The 21,326-nt window shown below is 37.0% G+C and overlaps 1 protein-coding gene across 3 annotated transcripts in view; it reads right to left on the reverse strand.

Annotated features, from left to right (window-relative positions):
• Window positions 1-21,326, reverse strand: part of XPO7 (exportin 7) — a 91,875-nt gene that overhangs the window by 35,675 nt on the left and 34,874 nt on the right. For 2 of the 3 annotated variants that reach the window (XM_072796397.1, XM_072796396.1), the window contains exons 2-4: window positions 3,995-4,141; window positions 1,673-1,766; window positions 791-957 (exon numbers count right to left, since the gene is read on the reverse strand). In XM_072796397.1, coding sequence (XP_072652498.1) covers window positions 791-957; window positions 1,673-1,766; window positions 3,995-4,141 — 408 coding nt within the window. Of the gene's footprint in view, window positions 1-790; window positions 958-1,672; window positions 1,767-3,994; window positions 4,142-10,710; window positions 10,771-21,326 lie in introns of those variants that run through there. The other variant, XM_072796395.1, reaches the window with a different exon arrangement.

Raw genomic sequence — 21,326 nt, forward strand, 5'->3', positions numbered from 1 at the left:
TTGACTTCATCAAGACTGAAACCTTTTGTATTTAAAACATACTCATGGCATCATACCACACCCATTATACAAAGAGAAACTGGCAAAATACATCTAAGTTAAGCAATAAGTAGATGTGTAATACAATTCACAAAGAGACCAAAAACTAGATTTACAGAAGATGTAAATAGGAAGTTCACAGAAAAAAAAAAAAGTGTAAATTAACATGAACATTTGTTCTGTCTCATTCATAACTCAAATGTTGAAATGCTAATTCTTTTTACCTATTAAATATTGGAAAAATAAACAGCTGAGTTCCTAGGGTGGAGGTACAGAGGACTAGGCAAGCATTCTTTTAATTGTTGTAGGACACAACTTTTTTGAAGATAATTTGGAAATATCTTTGAAAGCCAAAAATACACATATCCCTTTGACCGTATAATTCTAAGGCTAGGAATTCACCGTAGAAACACATACTTATTCCACGTATGACAGGTGTAATTATTTTAGGATATTCACTGATGTGTCTACTTAACAAAGTATAGAACCAAACTAAAGGTCCACCTATAAGACATTAGTTAATTAAGTTATGGTATTTTAAGACTGGCATAGTATATAGGCATTAGAAAAAATGGAGTTTGTGCTGACATATAAACATATAAAGCTAAGGAACATTAAAGGTAAAAAAGACATAGAAGAGAATGTATAAAATAATTCCATTTTGTGTAATTAAAAAAAAAAAGTAGATCACTATATAAGCAAATACATGTTGCTTCTCACATTCCTACTCCATCACATATACACATCGTACCTGTAAGAACCTTGTGACGTCTGTGATTGCATTTCTGAAGACATAGTCATCCTTCTGACAGTCAAACCAGCCCAGTTTTGTGATTCTGGCATATAACTGAATAAGTGCTTGTGTCACAAAAGTAGCCAATTTTGGCCGAGTGGCAAGGTAGTTGAGCACATAGTTCCCTACAAAACAAAAAAATCCACATAATTGGAAATCTCTGCCAGGGAAGGGCACACATCTTTAAATATATTAAACATCCAGGAAATGGTAAATTTAGCTTATTTCCCATGATTGCCTTAGTTTTCTTCTATTATTTTTTTTCTCCCTGCTTTCTAACATGGTGATATATCTAACAGTAAGAAAGTGCAAGTCATAATGTAGCTTTAAGAAGAGTTGTAACTGGAGATACAAAAGAAAAAAAGAAAACATAACCATTTCTCCTAAGTCTCCATAATTCTTGTTTCTGTTATATTCTCTTAATTCTTAATGCAACTGAGAAATGGGACTTTGAATTTATGACTGGTAGGCTTTTTAATTCAGGATTTTATACCTGTCACAATGAAGACCCTGGAATATGGCAACTGTGAATCTACTCCTAGATAGCTAAATAACATGCTTGTACAGAATTCAAAATTCTTAACAATATTTTTCTTAGTTAATAGTGGTAGTAGGGACCAAAGGAAAGAAATCTCCTAACAAATGGGATGACTTAGGACTTTATCTAAAAATAATTATATCAGATCCTCTATACTTTCAAAAGCCCCAAATTCTAGGAAAAAAACTAGATTCTATATATTTTTTATGCTTACCAATTTCAGAACATTATCAAACATACATTTAATTATTACTAGCATATCATTAAACATACAATTTCTTGAAAACAGATTCTCTACTTACGAATATCTATGCGTTGCTCCAATGGTAGAGGGTTGTTTGTGCGTGATACAAGCTTTGTAAGGCATGTAGCTGCCAGTAACTGGGAGTAAGAGGACTGTGGAAAGATGAGGAAAAGGACTCAGAATTCAATTTTATTGAGTTACTCAGTCACGAGGTTTTTTATTTGGAGATCTATGCTCAGATTCCAGAAATATTAATCAGTTTTGCCCTATCTGATCCTCTGCATTTTAGAGGGTCTAAGGAAAAATGAGTCCCACATAGAGTATATGTTCACTGAGCTGATTTCAGTAATGAACAAGGTACAGTATAAAGTGAATGGCCTGATTGAACTGAATCCAGTGCAGATTCTGCATCACTCAGAGGGGGCCCACTCTAGAGAAGATCATTTCAGAGAGTTATTAAGAAGACAAATCTTTAGAAGATGGATCTCTTCTTTCATTTAAACCAAGTAATCTGTTAAAAGCCTTGTTACAGTGATGTTCAAAAAGTTTCAACTCAAAGTATTCCTATAGTATACCATTAGAAAGTTAAAACAAAAACAAAAACAATGCAGTGTCAGAGGGAACCACTACATTGTGCAACTACATCTTTACATCAACATGGCTATCAATCAGATCCAGTTTTGCGAGATGTATATGCTAGTTTTAAAGTAAATTTATAACATTTATGAGAAAGAAAAATCATGCCCTATATGCAAGAGTACAGTATTAGCACATTCTCCCATGTGGATTTTATGAGTTTTAAACTTATGGAGAATCAGAGCATTCCAACTGACCATAATGTATAAAAAAGAGCCATGTGCGAATTCTTCCACATGTTTCTATTATGATAACGTCCTATAACAGGGACAGACTCAGACCCACTAAAAATAATTTAATCAAAGGTCAAGGACAATTTCCTATAACATTAAAAATCCTTAAAACACTAGGCTATCCACAGGCACTGCATAATACCACCAGTTACAAACAAAAATTTATGCTTAAACAAAATCTATGAAGTGACTTCGACATGTTTTTTTTCAATACCCCTGAATATGGTTTAAACTGATTAGAGCAGGTGTGTCAAACACTAATAATGCAAGAGGCTACTTTATAGAATACAACATACAACTGTAACTATACACTATACAACGTCTAGGTGGTTTTTATACATAGTTTCCATAAATCTGCTAAATCAATAGAGATTAGAAGGAAGAATCCACTATAACTGTTTTTAGTACCACACCAATCCTGTTTTATTGCAGCTTGTTTTATTTACTGACTGTCAACATGAAGATCTGGAATTAACAGTGTCAGAGATGATACTGTATGGCTCCAGTGGAAGTCACCTGGAAGAGCTGGTTATGCTTGACCTTTAGCACAAAATATACAAATATAAGTGGGTCAATCCTAAGATTAAGGGACTGGAAAGAAATACATAACATACTACATGCAAAAATGGAACAGAGCACTATATAGTCTCTGACCAGGACTCTGTAACCTTCCTATGCTTGGAAAAAGAGTTAGCTCTCTTAGCTACTGAAGGGTAATTTTTAGCCAACTGAACAAATACTGTAACACTGTCAATGAAAATTCAAACATGAAGTCATCCAGAATTTTACCTTCAAAACAAATTAAACTGCTTTTGTTCTTTCCACATATCCTTCCCGTCTTAAGCAGAATGCTAGCTGCTAGTCTAGTTGGGATTCTGACTCTTTCAGGGCCCTTTCAGGATGCCCTGGTTGGACTCTTACTTAGCCTTTCTAAGACCTCCCTCTTGCCCCAAATGCTAATTGAATCAAACTATGTCTCACTGACAGCATTACATTGATCACTACACTGCCATTTTTAGCTCCAAGAGGTTCTGATTCCATTTTTAAAACAATGACTTGTGGTTTTCATTGTGGATTCCTCCCCACTCCTCATGCCTGCAAGGCAATAAGCAGCAGCTGTGGTATACAGGAGGCCTCAGAGACCACTGGGGTGCTTGCACAGTGACATGGGCTATGTGGGTAGGAAGGATCATTCATATATAGCTCTGTCTTGTCAGTAAAGGATATGAAGTGGTACTTAATTGTGAGAAACAGAAAAAAGTCCCAGAAATTTGATTCAAGATGAAAAATGACAGAATAAAATATATATTCAATGAGATTTTCCTGATGAGGCTGTGTGTCCTTTCACTGTCAACCTGGTGGCTAGCTATGGTGCTTTTTAAAGGTGAAATTAAGAAGTCAGAGGCACCTAGAAGGGTTATAGAACACAAGCTATCCCAATTCACCCTTAAACTTTGAATACACTTTCCTAAACTTTTCTTCTCCTTCAGGATTCTTCAAATCTTACGTACACTTCCTCTTTCGAGGAGTAGCTGGCACTTGCTCAGGCAATCAGGGCTGTTGGTGAATTCAACCAAGGCTTTCTCTGCCTGGAGTCGAGTGGTTGTGTCTGTTGTCTCATAAAGCTGTTTGCACAGATTCTCTAGTTGGGCCAGGCTCTGGAAAAGATCAGTCAAGGAAGAAATCAGTCCAGCCCACTCAAAGTACCATGCACAAAACCACTAGACAAAGGTAAGTAATAAGCAATGGAGAGATACTTGTTTCTCAACTCTGAGGAGAACATGGGTGATCTTATCTAATAATAACCATTTATAGCTTCTTAAATTTTATGCTTTAGAAGACAAAATGATGAAATGCCTAAAACATCTATACTTTTGTAGTCATTCCACTGGAGATCAGTCACAGATGATATATTCATTTTTCCTTATAAATACTCATCCTCCTAAAAGATTTTCAAATAAAAACTCAGAATTGACTTTTTCTGCTATCAATTTCAAAACTCAATACTGGAGGCATTGTTGTAAAATTAAGCACATAAGCACACAATATAAGCATCACATATATCTTAATGTAGTTTTAAATATTTCCCTTTGCCTAGTAGTTATCAGCTTAAAATTATGTATACGAATAAAGATGGCCAACCTCTATGAGAAGGCTTCTGAATGCATGTACGCACCTTCCTCCCTGGATCCCTCATGTTTAAAGTTCAGCAGACTCTTCTCCTGTCGTACTTTAAACTCTTGCTTCGGTTCCAAATTTAAAGTGGAAGGGTCAAAATAAATTCAACCCTAGCATATGCTCAGACAGAGATAAGACCAAGGAAACGCCCCCAAACAAACCCTTCTCTCCAAATCTTGAACCAGTTCCAGGGAGGCAGGAAGGAGATGGGTGTGTGCTTCAGTCAAAAACCCAAAGGGATACAAATCTACTTCCACTAAACGTGGTGTTGAAAAGCAAAGAGGAAAGAAACCAGTAAGAGTTCACTTAACTGTCACCTTTCACTGACTGAAGAGGAGGGCAAACATCTGTTAGTCTTTAAAGAAACGGTTTGGACTTTAAGAAGAAATATGAGCCTATTTTCTACAGTAGCAAGATTTGGTTTAAACATTTTGAGGGATCCTACTATTAGAAATGACAATTCTGATGGGAACAGCAAGAATAATAATAATTAAACAAACTGACCTGGGTAAATAGTCTACAATTGCTTACAAAGCCTCTCTGCCCAAGGCTTTTTGTGATCACTTTATTTCATTATGGTGTTACTTTATAAATCACAGCTTTTCCACTAAGCAGGAAAGCCCTTAGGGCAGGTACCTATTTTACTCAACCTGATTAATAAATTTCAAACATTAACCTAAAAGAAACATGAAAGACAAATACTGACACTGACAAATACTTGATCAGCAAGTCTCACTTCAGAGCTCCCCAACATCAGACACAACAACCTCTACCTCCAAAACAAAACCAACCCACCAGCCTTCAAAATATCTTGGGATTCAGATTAGCCTTAGGTTTAATTTGTTCCTCTCTGACTTTCAGGAATCTCATTTAATACCTTCTTGAATTTAAAAGCGCAGAGGAAATTGTACTTGCAAAGTCAAATCTCAGTGAAGTTGCATAAGTAGTACCTGATTTTTTCACAAGCTTATAAACACAAGGAATAGAGAGGATAAGGCAAATTCATTACATATATTCATTCCGTAAACAGCAGTGAAAGCAATATGCTTGCAATATTGGTCCATGACCCTACTGACAAATGAATAGGTTTAATTTTAAATCCCCACGTTCCTAAGCAAGGGATTAAATTTCCTTTGCAAAGTTCTGTTTCAACCTAGCAGGCTGGTCCCCCACCCCCACCCCCCATTAAATGATTCACTTTAAAAAAAAAAAAAAAAAGGAAAAAAATGATTTACACAGGGCACCTGGCTGACTCAGTCAGTAGCACATGTGACTCTTGGGGGAGGGATTGTGAGTTCGAGCTCCAAGCTGGGTGTAGAGATTACTTAAAAATAAAATCTTAAAAAAAAAAAAAAAAAAAAAAAAAAAGCAGGGCATCTGGGTGTTCAGTTGGTTAAGTGTCTACCCTTTGGGTCAGGTCCTGGGATCAAGCCCCGAATCAGACACCCTGCTCCACAGGGAGTCTGCTTCTCTCTCTCCCTAGGCCTCCTGTTCCCCCCTGCTTGTGCTCTGTTAAATGAATAAATAAAATCTTTAAAAAAAAAAAAGGAAAAAAAAAAAGAAGGCTAACGCTGAAGCCATCAGCAGAAAGTCACCCTAACTAAAACTGAAAATAGTTATAAAACCTGGTATTCGGTATTAGGGAGCAGTAGCCACCTCGTAACTCCACAGCCACCACACACTTGGAGCTTTCCAATAGCTCAGACATTCTGTACATAGTCATGCTGCTTAAGGTATAATGACTCTCCTTAAAGTCTGATCAAGAGTAGATGAGATGTGCTACTCTCATCAGAGAGTAGCACTCTCATGTGTGCATGTCTTGTTTATGTTTATTACAACAAAGTTGTTCACAAGACAATGGCTAGGCATCTGTCACTAGTAGCTTCTTACTGCTAAAAACCTACACATAGGTTATGATGGGTTTTCTCGGTGGTTGTTTTTTGATGTTTTAATTCAGCAGACAAAAGCATACTGCAGAGTAAGTCTGTTAGTGAGTTCTCAGCTCAAGAAACAAGTCTGTGTAAAAAAAAAAAAAAAAGTAATTTGACCATTTACACAAACAGTTTGAAGATCTATAGCCTTGTATCTGTGTTTCCAGAATGAATTGGGAACAATTTTGTTTTCCTAAACAATTAGTGAAAACATCTAAAACCACAGGGTTATTTTATTTGGGTTACCCATGCTACCCATGGAATGAGGGAGAATGACACATTTATCTTTATGCCCTTCTGGATCCTAATGTTTACAAAGCAAATCTAACATTATACTGAATCACCTTTTTTTGGGACCCTGAATAAAACACTTTATCCTACAATTATTTGATTAGCTTTTAAAAGTAGTACTTCACATTTAGGATAGCAACAACATATAACAGCATTTTCGCCTTTGCACAGTAACACCTGTATTAAACCTTCTCCCATCTACCAGTTCATACTGAGGACAACTATAACATGATGCCAGAAAAGCCTCCAGAGAAGAATGACTGCCTATTTTCTATTCCTGAGATTGTCAAATGTATAATCCACAAAGAAACTTCCATCTGGTCCCACTGGAACAGAAAAGCACATTTGGGTGAAATACTTCATGAAACTGAAAGGCGATCTTCCACTAGTAAAGTACTGCTTTAGTACAAGAAATATAAGATGAACCCCCCAAATGTAGACCACACTGATTTCAGCAGAGATAGTTAAGATGAAGGTATTGAAAGAAAAGTATCTTCACTAATATTGAGAAACAATATTGTTTTATCCAGTCTTTTAAACTTGAATAGGGAAAATGAAACTCCTTTGGTCTCATTTCAATATAAAGTGCAACCAACTGGGACTACAGACCTCTTAAAATATAATGATTACCTGAAGAGTTTCCTTTAGATTAGAGGAGAATGAAGACTGTTTGTGGATTAGATGCACAATACTTTGGAATTTATTTTAATTTGCAAAATATTGCTTTTTTAAAAAGCCTACCAGTATATTCTTTTAAATTAACCTCATTGCTTAAAGAAATTTTTACTTGGAGATTTCCAATCACAGACTAGAACAGTCAATTTTAGGAAGGATATGATGACCTTCCCAATAATGTTGAGTACTGAACAGAAAACAAAGATCTGACTAGTCAGATCTGTAGGTTTTCTGTAGAGCACATCTTTAACCTGACAGCCACCAGTACCACCTGAAATGATAAGCCACCATCCTATTACAAAGTGTAAAGCGCAGACTCAGTCCAGAGAACTTCTCATGAAAAATATAGAACTGATTTACCAAATCAGTATCTGAATTTTCATGATTATGATGCCTTAAATATACAAAAAAGAAAAAAAAAAAAAGAAAAAGAAAAAAAAATCAAGCCACTTCCAACTTCTCATAAACTACATTAATTTACATCTTTAGTTAGAACTTTCCTGGGTACTAGGAAAATACTGTCTTAAGTAAATTAAAAAGGCATACTGAAAGTGCCAGGTGAACCATTTTAAAGATCTATAAGATTAATAAAATATACTAATTACATATTATTACTTATCTATTCAATTAGGCATTCTTGTCAATAATGTGTACCCATTATCATAGATAATCTTTTAAAACTCCTAAAGATCCAGTAACAACAGTTGTTACATTAAAAAAGCAAATGGCAAAGCTCTATGTAGAGTGTATCATTTGTGTATGTTAGCAAATTCACAGAAGAAAATCTGGAGGGATATGAACAAACCAATCATCTCTGGGAGGTGAGATTATGAAAAACTGTCAACTTCTATGTTACATATTTCTGTAACTTCTGAATTTTTTTAAAAAGACTTTATTTATTTATTCATGAGAGACAGAGAGAGAGAGAGGCAGAGACAAAGGCAGAGGGAGAAGCAGGCTCCATGCAGGGAGCCCGATGTGGGACTCGATACTTGGACTGGGGATGATGCCCTGAGATGAAGGCAGATGCTCAACCACTGAGCCACCCAGGCATCCCTAACTTCTGAATGTTTAACTACGACCATATATTACTTGTAAGCAGGAAAACACCCCAACAACTATATAGATAATATTTTTTAAAGGACAAATTTGTGCTACCTTCTCTTTCTAAACAAACTCTTCTAATTAGTAATATTGCTAATTAACAGCTAATTCTGTTCCCAATCAGAATTCATAAAACCAATTCAAAAAACAAAAAGGTGGGATCCCTTTTTTCACATCCTAAGCCAACATCTAGTGTTGCTTAGGATGTGAAAACAAGAACTCATATTCTGCTAGTGGAGCCTGAATTGGTTCAAATACACTAGAAAATTGGCCCTATTAAAGCTCAAAATATGGATACCCTATGAAGTGCCTGGGATGCTCAGTTGGTTGACTGTCTGCCTTCAGGGTGTCCTGGGATCGAGCCCCCCATTGGGCTCTCTGCTCACCAGAAGTCTGTTTTTCTCTTTCCCTCTGCTGCCCTACCCCTCGCCTGCTTGTGCTCTTCCAAAAACAAAACAAAAAACAAAACAACAACAACAACAAAAAAACAGATACCCTAAGACCTAGCTATCACACTCCTGTGAATACATTTAAAAGGGATTTGTGCTAAATCTACCAGAACAACAACAACAAACCAATCAAACAAAAACTCACATACAAGAATGTTCAGGCAGCACTAAATGTTATCATTTCTAAATGGACATCCAAATGTCCATCAACCGTAGTATGGATAAATATTTCATTTCTTGATCTGGTGCTCATTACACAGGCATGCTCATTTTGAGAAAATCCATTGAACTGTATAATTTGTATATTTTTCTGTATGTTATACTTCAATGAGAAGCTTTAAAAAAACTGTTGAATGCCACAGTTGTAATTCTCCAGGTATTTATCTCATATATTTCTTTCTGATATTAATGGAAAAGAAGTTCATCATAACTGGCAGGTACTCTTTAGTTTTGGAATGCTGTACTTTTATATCAATTCATGCTTTTAGAACCATAACTTCCATCATTTTCTCAACAAATAAATAAGGTAAGGCTTTTGGATGCTTCTGGAGACGTTCTATGTCTGAGAGTACTAAGAGGTTGAGTAAAACTTTTTGGTTGCAGATGCTGTGTAATGTCTACTGCCGTAAAACAAGATAAAATACGTATTTTCAGCAAGTGATAATACTATGCCAGAGCTTTGCATGCATTAGATAAGGACAGTAAGTCTGCTAACATATGAGACTGCAGAATTCTACACTTAGCCTCAAAATACGAATCAATTCGAACTTGTAATAAACATGTAAGATCTTTGCCTTGTGGGTAATAGGCAGCAAAAACACATGTAAACAAGTTATTTCAAGAAGTAAACAGACTGTGCCTGGTCACTTAATGGCTTATTGACTTATAAACCTCACTCAAGTGTTTTCATTCAGCATGTCACTAAACTCTGGTTTTGGTTCTTTCTCATAGTCACAGCGCAGAGGAATGAAAGTTGCAGTGTAAGCAGAATTCTCTAAAGTACAGGTTTCAAACTAGTGGTAGCTTCAAACCAGCTGATGGACATTTTTGTTGTCTTACAGCGTGGTTTTAAAGTTAGACATAGTTGCTGGTATTTCATAATATCTGTTTTTTAAGCTTCCTATGAAAAATTCAAAGATCTGATAACACTGGGCTGCATTTTCAAGTGTCACTAATCAGATGACACTTGCCTCAGGCAGGTTCTCTGTAGTTCACTTCAGTTCCTGCAAGCCTCTGAATGCCTTTTCCCTGAGCTCTAATGTAGTTTTGTCTCCTATCAGTGGCTCACTCAAGGATCTCAAGGGTAAAAAGTAGTGAGCATACCACAGTAGATTTGGGCTTAACTTTGGGTAACAACTTTTTTCTGAATCTGTTTCAAACAATCTTTTGAGTACAGGGGCTACATAAAACAGGCACAGAGAAGAGACAGATTGAGAGTTAAAGCAATTTGGATTCTGGTCTTAGTAATTAACTGTGTGACTTTGGGCAAGTTAATTTCCTGAAGCTTCAGTCTGTTCATGTGTAAAACAAGTGGATTTTATTATATTATTTTAAAGATACTCTCGGGACGCCTGGGTGGCTTAGCGGCTGAGCATTTACCTTCAGCTCAGGGCGTGATCCCAGTTCAGGGATCGAGTCCCACATTAGGCTCCCTGGGAGGAATCTGCTTCTTCCTCTACGTCTCTGTCTCTCTGTGGGTCTCTCATGAATAAATAAATAAAATCTTAAAAAAAAAAAAAAAAAAGACACTCTCAGCTCCAAAATCCTGTGATTATAATATACTATTCTTCCTCTTTCGATTAAATAAAGAAATCGGATTTAAAAGTAAGCAAATATTAAAATTAAGATAATCGTGAAAACAAGACAAATTTTCTTAAGGAGAGAATTACACTTAAAAAAAAATTGGCAACACTCCCATACATCCCTCTTAAAACAGCATGGGAGCTTTACTCACAAACAACTTGAGTGACCTAGCAGAACAAGGATCCTGTTTGGAGGGTCACAGTGCCATGTAATGACTAAGACTTTACACGTCAGACAAATCCTCACTCCTCTACGTACTAGTGAGTTGAATAAGTTACTCATATCTTTCAAACTAGTTTTTATTTCTTTTAAATAGAAATACTACATGAAGCTGGAAAAGTCAGTAAGGTATTATATGTAAACTGTTAATGACTGAGTCTATTACTGGCCATTATCAATTACACTGGCTATTAAAAACTCTGGGGGTGCCTGGTTGGTTCAGTGAGTAAAGCATGTGAGTTTTGATCTCAGGATTGTAAGTTCAAGCCCATGTTGGGTGTAGCAATTACTTACAGATAAAATCTTTAAAAAATAAAAAACATTTTCGAAGCACAGGGATAAATGCATATAAAAGCTGCACTGTTTCTTCTTGAGGGGTTATAAATGCCCTTCCTATAGAGGTAGGTAGGGGGATCGGGGATATGATATACAAGTAATTGTCATTATTTGTGGATTCCAAATTTGTGCTACCGACTTGCTAAAATTTATTTGTAACCTCAAAATCAATACTTGTGGCAATTTTGTGGTCATTCACAGGCATACTCAGAATGGCGAAAAATCTGAGTCATTTGATACATATTCCAGCTGAGGTGCAACATTCAGCTCTCATATAGTGAACAAGTATAAGTATCTTTTTGGTTTATCTATTTGGTTTATTTGCTTTTCATAGTTTTGTGCTTTTTATTGTTTATTTTTGCCATTTATTTTTCTTTTGAGAAAAGTATTTTATTAAAATTTTTAAAGTATAGCTGACACTTTTGATTTTGTCGTTTAAAATGGCTCAAGTATAGTGCTGAAGTGCTGGTTAGTGTTCCAAAGCCAAGAAGGCTGTGTGAAAATACATGTGTCAGATAAGCTTCACTCAGACATATTAAATATGATGTCTTTGAACAAAAACCAAAAAAAGCCAAGGTTACAGGTTGATTGGCTAATGAAAATACTGTGACCAGAGGTCTGCAGGAACCTAACCTTGTATATCCTCTAGGAGCAACATTCTAGTATTTCCTAATTCAGTTCTTGGTGACTCACACAACAGAACCACCATGAATAATGAGGACCAGTGACTGTATTTCTGGCACATTAGGTGGTATTCAGTACACGTTTTCCCATAGAAAGAGAACTACACTGCCACTGTTAAGGGCATTTATCTCAAACAGAGGGATTTATGAACTTCTAGAACTTCCATATTAACATTTAGAACACTAGCATTTTTGCACAATTGACTCAAACATTTGCTGAAACTGCATTTATATTATTTACGCATTATAGTTTTAATTAATGAGTAGTAATGAACACACTAGAGGAAAAGATAAAAGTGTGCATAGTGTCTGAAACATAATAGGAGTTTCATAAAAATGTCTTGTATAAATGGTTAAGTCTAACTTTTATAGGCTTCTAAAGGGATCTTGGGTTAAAATGGCAGATTGACCAAACATCTAATTTTGTTCCCTACTCCCAAAGCCCAACTAAAACAACATTACTGGGATTTTTAAAAGTCATAATCCCACATGGATGGGGAAGACAGGAGAGGAGACAAATAGCAAGAAAATTTTGGGATACAGTAAAATCAGTGGTCACTGACTTTAACTGACTCAAGAAAGCCAAATCCCTTGCCAGTGAGATCTGAAAACCAACATGATTTATACACTCCATGCTCAGATGTTAAGATGAGGTGGGGTGGCCAAAGCAAGGAAGAACAGGGTGAAAATATTTTTTTTATTTAATTTTTTATTTATTTATGATAGTCACAGAGAGAGAGAGAGAGGCAGAGACACAGGCAGAGGGAGAAGCAGGCTCCATGCACTGGGAGCCCGACGTGGGATTCGATCCCGGGTCTCCAGGATCGCGCCCTGGGCCAAAGGCAGGCGCTAAACCGCTGCGCCACCCAGGGATCCCCGGGTGAAAATATTTTTGAAAGGTTAGATTCTAGGGATGCCTGGGTGGCTCAGTGGCTGGGTGTCTGCCTTTGGCTCAGGACATGATGCCTGCCTGGTCTGGTGACTGAGTCCGGCATTGGGCTCCCTGCGAGGAGCATGCTTCTCCCTGTCTGTGTCTCTACATCTCTCTATGTCTCTCATGAATAAATAAATAAAATCTTAAAAGGAAAAAAAAAGTAAAGTTAGATTCTAGATATTTTCCCTCACTCCATGCTTCTAAATGACTGTTCCTCTTTCTCTGGAATGGAAGATACTAAACCATTCAAAAGCATATGGGTACCACATAGCTAACAGGTCAATTACACAGCCAAAAAGACATCAAATGGTGCACAGTCTTTCCCTACTTGGTTCCTTCTACCCAGAAATGCCAAGGTCCGGGACAGTACTCTGTAGCAGGAATTTGGAAGATACTCCCCTGGGAAATGCAATACTTAAAGATCACTGATATGGGGATTACCCAACAAATGATAGTCAGATGACCCTACTGTGATGCTAAGCAAACAAGTCTCACTCCCACACTTAAGAGCTCTCCAATCAGTTTTGTTGTCTCCTAATCTTGATTATGAGCAAATAACAAAGGATTACTAGAAATCTAAAGAAGGTCTTTAACATGGAAGACAGTGTTTAGAACAAGATAACAGGCACAGAATGGAGTTGTTTATGCTAAGCCCCATGTCACCAAACTGAGACATTACTAAAGGTTGACTCGCCCAGGAATGGAATTCTAAACCATGTCAATCAGGAATCACCTGATCAGCACCAGTAAGGTAATCTGCCTGACAGACCCCTGCCATACCCTAAAGGAAAGTAACTTTGCAATAACCAACCCATTTTTTTCCTCGTATGATTTCCTTGTTCCCACTTCCTTCTTGTGTTTCATTTTGTGCAGCAACTTGGAGCTCCTTTCTGTCTGCTAGATTGGACGCTGCTCGATTCTAATTAATTTTTACCCAAATAATCCTTTGCAAGTTTTAATATGCCTCATCTTATCTCTTAGCAATAGCAATCTAAATAAGCACACAAAAAGCAACCTGGAACAAATGAGTTGTGCAGGGAGAAGGAAACATGAAGAAAAAGAAAAAAAGAGATAAGATGGGGAGAATATTAAGCTCACCAAAGAGACAGGAAAATATACTGCAACTGTGGAATAAGAACAGGATGCTCTAAAAAAAAAAAGTCCAAAGAACATAAAAAAGAGATCTTAGAAAATAAAAATATGATAGTAGAGATAAAATATTCTATCAGAGGGTTGGAAAATAAAATCTTTCAGAAAGTAAAGTAAAAGGACAGAGATGAAAAATAAGAGAGCACATATAAAATCAGAGACCACGTTCTGGAGGACCAACATCTAAGTAACAGGAGTTCCAGAAAGAAAACAGAAGAGTAAAGGAGGGGAAATTATCAACAAAATAATTTAAGTTAACTTCTAGAACTGAAAAACATCAGTTGCGAGAAGGAATGGGTCTACTGAATGCCTAGCACTGATTTTGGTGAAAATCAAGCCAAGGTACATCTCTGTAAAACTTCAGAAACCTGAGGACAAAAAGATTCTACAAGCTGCCCAGGTGGGTGGGAGGGTGGGAGTTGGGATAAAAAAATAAAAACAAAACCCAAGCCAGGTCACATACAAATGATCAAGAATAATCAGGAAGGCTCTGGACATCACAAAACCAATATTGGAAACAAGCCAACAGAAAAACATCTGCAAGATTCTGAAAAAAATGATCCACATAGAACACTATATCTACCCCAGACAAACAAGTAATACAGTGTGAGGGTAGAACAAAGCTATTTCTGGCCTGCAAAGCCACAACAATCTATTAGCCATGCTCCTATGGAAAGGAAGTGCTTTACATCAAAATAAGAGTAATCCCATATAAAAAGGTAAGCATGGAATGCAGAAAATGGGAACTGCCAAGGTGGAGAGACATCAAAAAAATTCCTAGGGGGCAGTGGTGAAGGGAGATCCTATGATGATAACTGTGTCCATGCAACCAGCCTTATTCAAGCAAATTGGCTCAAGGGCCAAGCCTTGTTCAAGAAGTCACCACCAGGATTCCTCCTGCCATGGAGAATACCTGGGTGAGGATTCTTAAATTAAGATTTCACTTTAATTCATGTTGAAGTAGAAAAATCCTCAACTGACAAAGTAACCATTTTCTATTAAACTTTGAAAAGTTTTTCTACAGAACTGTGTAATCATTTTATTTATTTATTAAATATGTTATTTATTTATTCGAGAGAGAGAGAGAGAGAGAGAGAGGCGCACAGACACAGGCAGAGGGAGAAGCAGACCCCATGCAGGGAGCCTTACGTGGGATTCGATCCTGGATCTCCAGGATCAGGTCCTGGGCCGAAGGCGGTGCTAAACTGCTGAGCCACCTGGGCTGCCCTGTACTCATTTTAAACAACATTCCAAGAAAAAGGCAGTAGTGCAACATTAAAGGACAGCTTTGAAATTAATACTGCATTGTATGGTTACTCACAGCATTTTAAAAATCTGTAATGGGCCTTAGGCATAAACATTTTGCACCCTATGATTTATAAACAGGAGTTCCAATAACAAACAAAAAAAGGAACAATATACTTGGTTTTTGCCACCTTCACTTCCTTTATAAATAAGGTTGTTTGTCTCTCAAATGCCTTTTATGGAACTTGATTCTGTCATGCTGACAGCAGAAGACCAAAATGATGTACTCTGCTATGAAAATGGCTGAGTAAGAGAGTGGACTATGTAGGCCAAGCAGATCACCTTACAAAAGGAAGCCAACACCCAGCCATTTGGGAACCTAAATTTGCAATGCGAAACAACACACCTTTAAATAAGCTTTTCTGCTATATTAACCGGCTCCCTAAAACTTCAGTTTCTTTTTCTTTTTAGTAATTTCTACACCCAACATGGTGCCTGAACTCACAACCCCTAGCCTAGATCAAGAGTCACAAGCCAGTCTAAAACCTCATTTTTTAAAAAAAGATTATTTATTTGTTTATAAGAGACACGGGCAGGGGGAGGGCAGAGACACAGGCAGAGGGAGAAGCAGGCTCCATGCAGGGAGCCCGATGTGGGATTTGATCCTGAGTCTCCAGGATCACACCCTGGGCTGAAGGCGGCGCTAAACCGCTGAGCTATCCCGGGCTGCCCTAAAACCTCATTTTTAAAAGCAGATCTATATAGGGAGAAAAATCATATTTATAATAGGTCAATACTGTTTAGAATGTCAAAACACAACTCTTAACAATTTAAGTTGGAATGATACTCTCTCTTGATGTTATCAAATTTTTTCCTTACAAATTTAATGATTTCTACCATATAGCAAGCATGGTCAAACATGCCTCCAAAGGTCAGAAAGTAATAGCCTATTGGTTAAAGAAGCCGAACTATTAGAGGTATACAGACTTTACCTGCATTTAGTCTGGTTTTGAAGAGTGATTTCTTTTTGAGTTATTATTAATTCAAGTTACACTGTAGAGGCATACCATTGGGCGGGTGTGCACTTATTATTTTAGTTTTGCGTTCTTAATGCCAATTTGGTACAAGATTCAAACTTCAGAGTTTTGGGTGTATTTTATACAGAATCATTTAAAAATATTTTAAAAGTGGGCTACCTAGCTAGTTTAGTCTAAACTACCTAGCTAGTTTAGAACATGTGATTCTTAATCTCAGGGATGTGAGTTCAAGCCTCATGTTGGGCATAGAGACTACTAAAAAAATAAAACACAAAGAAAGATTAAAAGTGCCATTTAAACCCTTAATTATATATAATAGAGGAAAGAAAGGGATCCAATGCAGAATTACCAATTACCTCTGGCCACCAATCACCAATGATTATTATGTTTTACAGTGACTAAATAAAAAAGGATTTCAGATTAAAGCATTTATACTTAGTTTTACTAACAGGCTATCCAAATGAATGTGACTGGCCTGGTGAATATTCAGGCAACTTCAGGAGTCTTAGGAGAAATATCTTTGCAAAACATATATCTGAGAAAAGACTGGCATCCAAAATATACAAAGAACTCTTAAAACTCGACAATAACAACCCAATTATAAATTTGGCAAAAGACCTCAACAGACACCTCACCAAACAAGATATACAGATGGCAAATAAGCATATGAAATGATGCTCCACATTGTATCTTATCAGGGAAATGCAAATTAAAACAATGATAAACTACAACACATCTATTAGAATGGCTAAAATCCAAAACACTGAAAACCCCAAATGTTGGCAACAATGTGAAATATTAGTTCACATTCACTGCTGGTGAGAATGCAAAACAGTACCGCCACTTTGGAAGGGAATTTGGCAGTTTCTTACAAAACTTAACATACTCTTACCATATGATCCAGCAATTGTACTCCTTGGTATTTATTTACTCAAATGAGCTGAAAACTTATGTCTACACAAAAACCTGTATATCAGTGTTTACAGCAGGTTAGTTTAGAATTGCCAACACATGGAAGCAACTGAGATGTCCTTCAATAGGTGAATGGGTAAACAAACTATGGTACATCTAGACAACAGAACATTATTCAGGAATAAAAAGAAATGAGCTTTCAAGCCACAAAAAGACATGGAAGAAACTTAAATACCTAATACTATGTGAAAGAAGCCAATCTGAAAAAGCTATATGTGTCATTCCAACTATATGACATTCAGAAAAAGGCAAAACAGTAAAAAGAGCAGTTGCTGCCAAGAGTCTGGGGCGTATACAGTGATGAAGAATAGGTGGAGCACAGGAGATGTTAAAAAACTATCCTGTATGATACACTGTATGATACTATCCTGTATGATAATGATAATGATGAATGCATATCAGTATACATTTGTCAAAACCTACAGAATGTATAATACAGTACATTCTGCTCACCTGAACCTCCCCACAGCCTGTTTTGAGTCAGGCCTCCTTGTGGAGGACCCACTGTGGGTCCTACGGCAGGGAGAGTGGCTACCTCGCCGTGACTCCATCAGTGAAAGAGGTGTGCAATAACTTTCCAAGTACCTACGTGTGTGTGTAACTTATTGAGTGGCCAAATCTGGTAAAGCTGTCAGGATGAACATGTGATTCTTTCTTTTAAATGTTAAAATAAAGATTTTAATAAAGAAAAAAGATAATAGTTAATAACTGTGTATCAATATTGGCTCATGGACTGTAATGCAAGAGGAGAAACTGTAGGGAAGGATAAGGAGGTATGTGGGAACACTCTACTTTCTGCTCAATTTTTTTGTAAACCTAAAAATGTTCCAGAAAAGTATATTAAAATATAAAGTCTATCAAAACCAAATCTAATTTGATAGTTTAAAAGTGCTACTTACTCCCCTTAAATTTTAATACTGTCTGGTTTACTAACCAAGGGCTTCTATAATAAAACATCACATTTTACATCCTAGCTTTCATGCTGCTAGCTCATCTGACAGTCTAATAAAATGGTTAAAATTCCCTAGTTTAATACAAGGCATTATAACACCACTATTCACAATGAAAGATGATGTAACTGACAGTGATTTTCTGCAGATCTAAATTGATTTTTTTTAGTTAAAAAAATTTTTTTTAAAGTAAGCTCTACATCCAATGTGGGGCTCAAACTCACCACCCCAAGATCAAGAGTCATATGCTCTATCAACTGAACCAGCAAGGTGCTCCTTGGCAGATCTAAGTTAGAATCCATACTGTATCTATCTATCTGATAAAAAAAAATTCTGCTAGAGGATCTATGTAGGAAAAGTCTTTAAAAACTAGATTTAGAGATGTCTGGGTGGTTCAGCAGTTGAGTGTCTGTCTTCCACTCTGGATGTGATCCCGGGTGATCCCAGGTCTCGGGATGGAGTCCCAAATCGGGCTCCCTTTGAGGAGCCTACTTCTTCCCTGTCTATATCTCAGCCTCTCTCTCTGTTTCTCATGAACAAATAAATAAAAAAAAAAAAAAAAAAAAAAAAAAAGCTAGATTTATAAGGTCATTTCAAAGGAATGCTGTTTTAAATAGCTTACTGTTACTTTTTAAAAAAGAGTTATTTGGGCAGCCTGGGTGGCTCAGCCGTTTAGCACCGCCTTCAGCCCAGGGTGTGATCCTGCAGATCCGGGATCCAGTCCCACATTGGGCTCCCTGCAGCTAGCCTACTTCTCCCTCTGCCTGTGTCTCTGCCTCGGTCTCTCTACAACCCCTCCCCCGCCCCCATGTCTCTCATGAATAAATAAATAAAATCTTAAAAAAAAATAAAAAGATGTATTTATTTATTTTAGGAGGGGAAGCATGTGCATGCAAGCAGGGGGAGGGGCAAAGGAGAGGGAAAGAATCTCAAGCAGACTCCCCTGCAGAGCTAGAGCCCAACTTGGGGCTCTAACTCATGACTATGAGACCATGACATGAACTGAAATCAAGAAATGGATGCTTAATTGACTGAGCCACCTAGGCACCCCAGTTACTTTTATTATCCCCTGCCACCCAAATATTATATATATTATATATATATAAAAGATCAGCAAAATATATCTTAGTTTGCCTTATGGGTCTTTTATTTTATATAGCATGCTCTGTCCTCTCAAAATTCTGATACACTCTGGCACATTTTGACAACTGAAAATATTTTCTCTGTAAACTGCTATAGCTTAACCATGCATTTGTCTCAGTTAAAAAACAAACAAACAAACAAACAATACTCACTTCACCTGAAGAACCAAAGTTACTGTAAATTTTAGAAGAACTGTTGCTACATATGAAATAACAAAATGAGTCTAAGGCCATACCACCCTGAACGCGCCCGATCTCGTCTGATCTCGGAAGCTAAGCAGGGTCGGGCCTGGTTAGTACTTGGATGGGAAATAACAAAATGTGCAGCTAAAGAAAATATATCCAAAAATAATGCCAATATTATTTTTGGATAGGCCTAATGTTTTCATTCACAAACTTAAGCAGGAAATGACTACTCGTATTTTACCACCTCTGACATCCTAAATTGGTTATGTTTTTTGAGCTAAATTCTCAAAAGAAATAGGCCAAAAGAATGTTATTCTAGAAAGAACACAAGTGATATCTGCTAAACAGGTCACTAATACCAACGAGGAACTCTCCAACAATGGGGGGAGATGATACTGAACAATTTTATTTAAATTTGTGGAGAGGGATCCCTGGGTGGCGCAGCGGTTTAGCGCCTGCCTTTGGCCCAGGGCGCGATCCTGGAGACCCGGGATCGAATCCCACATCAGGCTCCCGGTGCATGGAGCCTGCTTCTCCCTCTGCCTGTGTCTCTGCCTCTCTCTCTCTCTCTCTCTGTGACTATCATAAATAAATAAAAAAATTAAAAAAAAAAAGTATCCAAAACTTTGCTAAAAAAAAAAATAAATAAATAAAATAAATAAATAAATAAATAAATTTGTGGAGACTGGGTTGGGTTATTTCCAATCACTCCTATCTTGATTCTGTTGTGTCTCGATTAACTGTTGTGTCTCCGTCACCTTCTTCAAGGATTCTCACTGTTCAAACACCATCGGTATCTTCTCTTTCACAGGCAACATACAAGTCACAGTTAACTGTACACTTTATATACTTATAATCAACATAAGATTTTAATGTAAGTTCCAGTACCATACGTACCATAAATACTCTTCAAAAGCAGTTTTCCAAAAATACTGGGAAGGGAACATGAGGGTCTGAAAATACATTAGCAGTAGCTGGAGACCAAAACAAAACAGTTGATAACACATGTATGTGGCTCCCAGCTTCTCCAAGTGTGATCAAATGCTTGAGGGCTGCAACAATATTTTAACTACCTGTGCAGAATGGCAGACTAAAGAAAAGAACACTACTTTTGAAAGTCAGGAAGGAGAGTTTTACTGAATGTTCAGCAGCTCTGCTTTAGACTATTTATATGACACCAAAAGTTTCCCAACTTGAACTTCTATCACAGAAAATCAGAATCATTCACTCAATAACAAATATGTGAGTGCCTACTATGTGCCAAGCATCATTCTAAATGCTTGAGATACATCAGTGAACAAAACAAAGACCCCTGCCCTCTGGAGGGAACACTAAAGTGAGGAAAGACAAATCATAATAAACATAATACATTACCTTTAGGGTATGTTGGAAGGCAATAAATCTATGGAAACAAAGGGAGCAAGGGAAAGGAGGATGAATAAAGTCTATATGGGATGGAGGGAGAACTGCAGGTTACAGTAGTCAACAGGGTAGTTAAGGTAGGCTTCACAGAGAGGTTAAAAAAAGAGCCAAATGTTTAGAAAGTGAGGGAGTTAACC

This window comes from Canis lupus, chromosome 24 (genome assembly GCF_048164855.1).
Source record: "Canis lupus baileyi chromosome 24, mCanLup2.hap1, whole genome shotgun sequence".
NCBI lineage: Eukaryota > Metazoa > Chordata > Mammalia > Carnivora > Canidae > Canis > Canis lupus.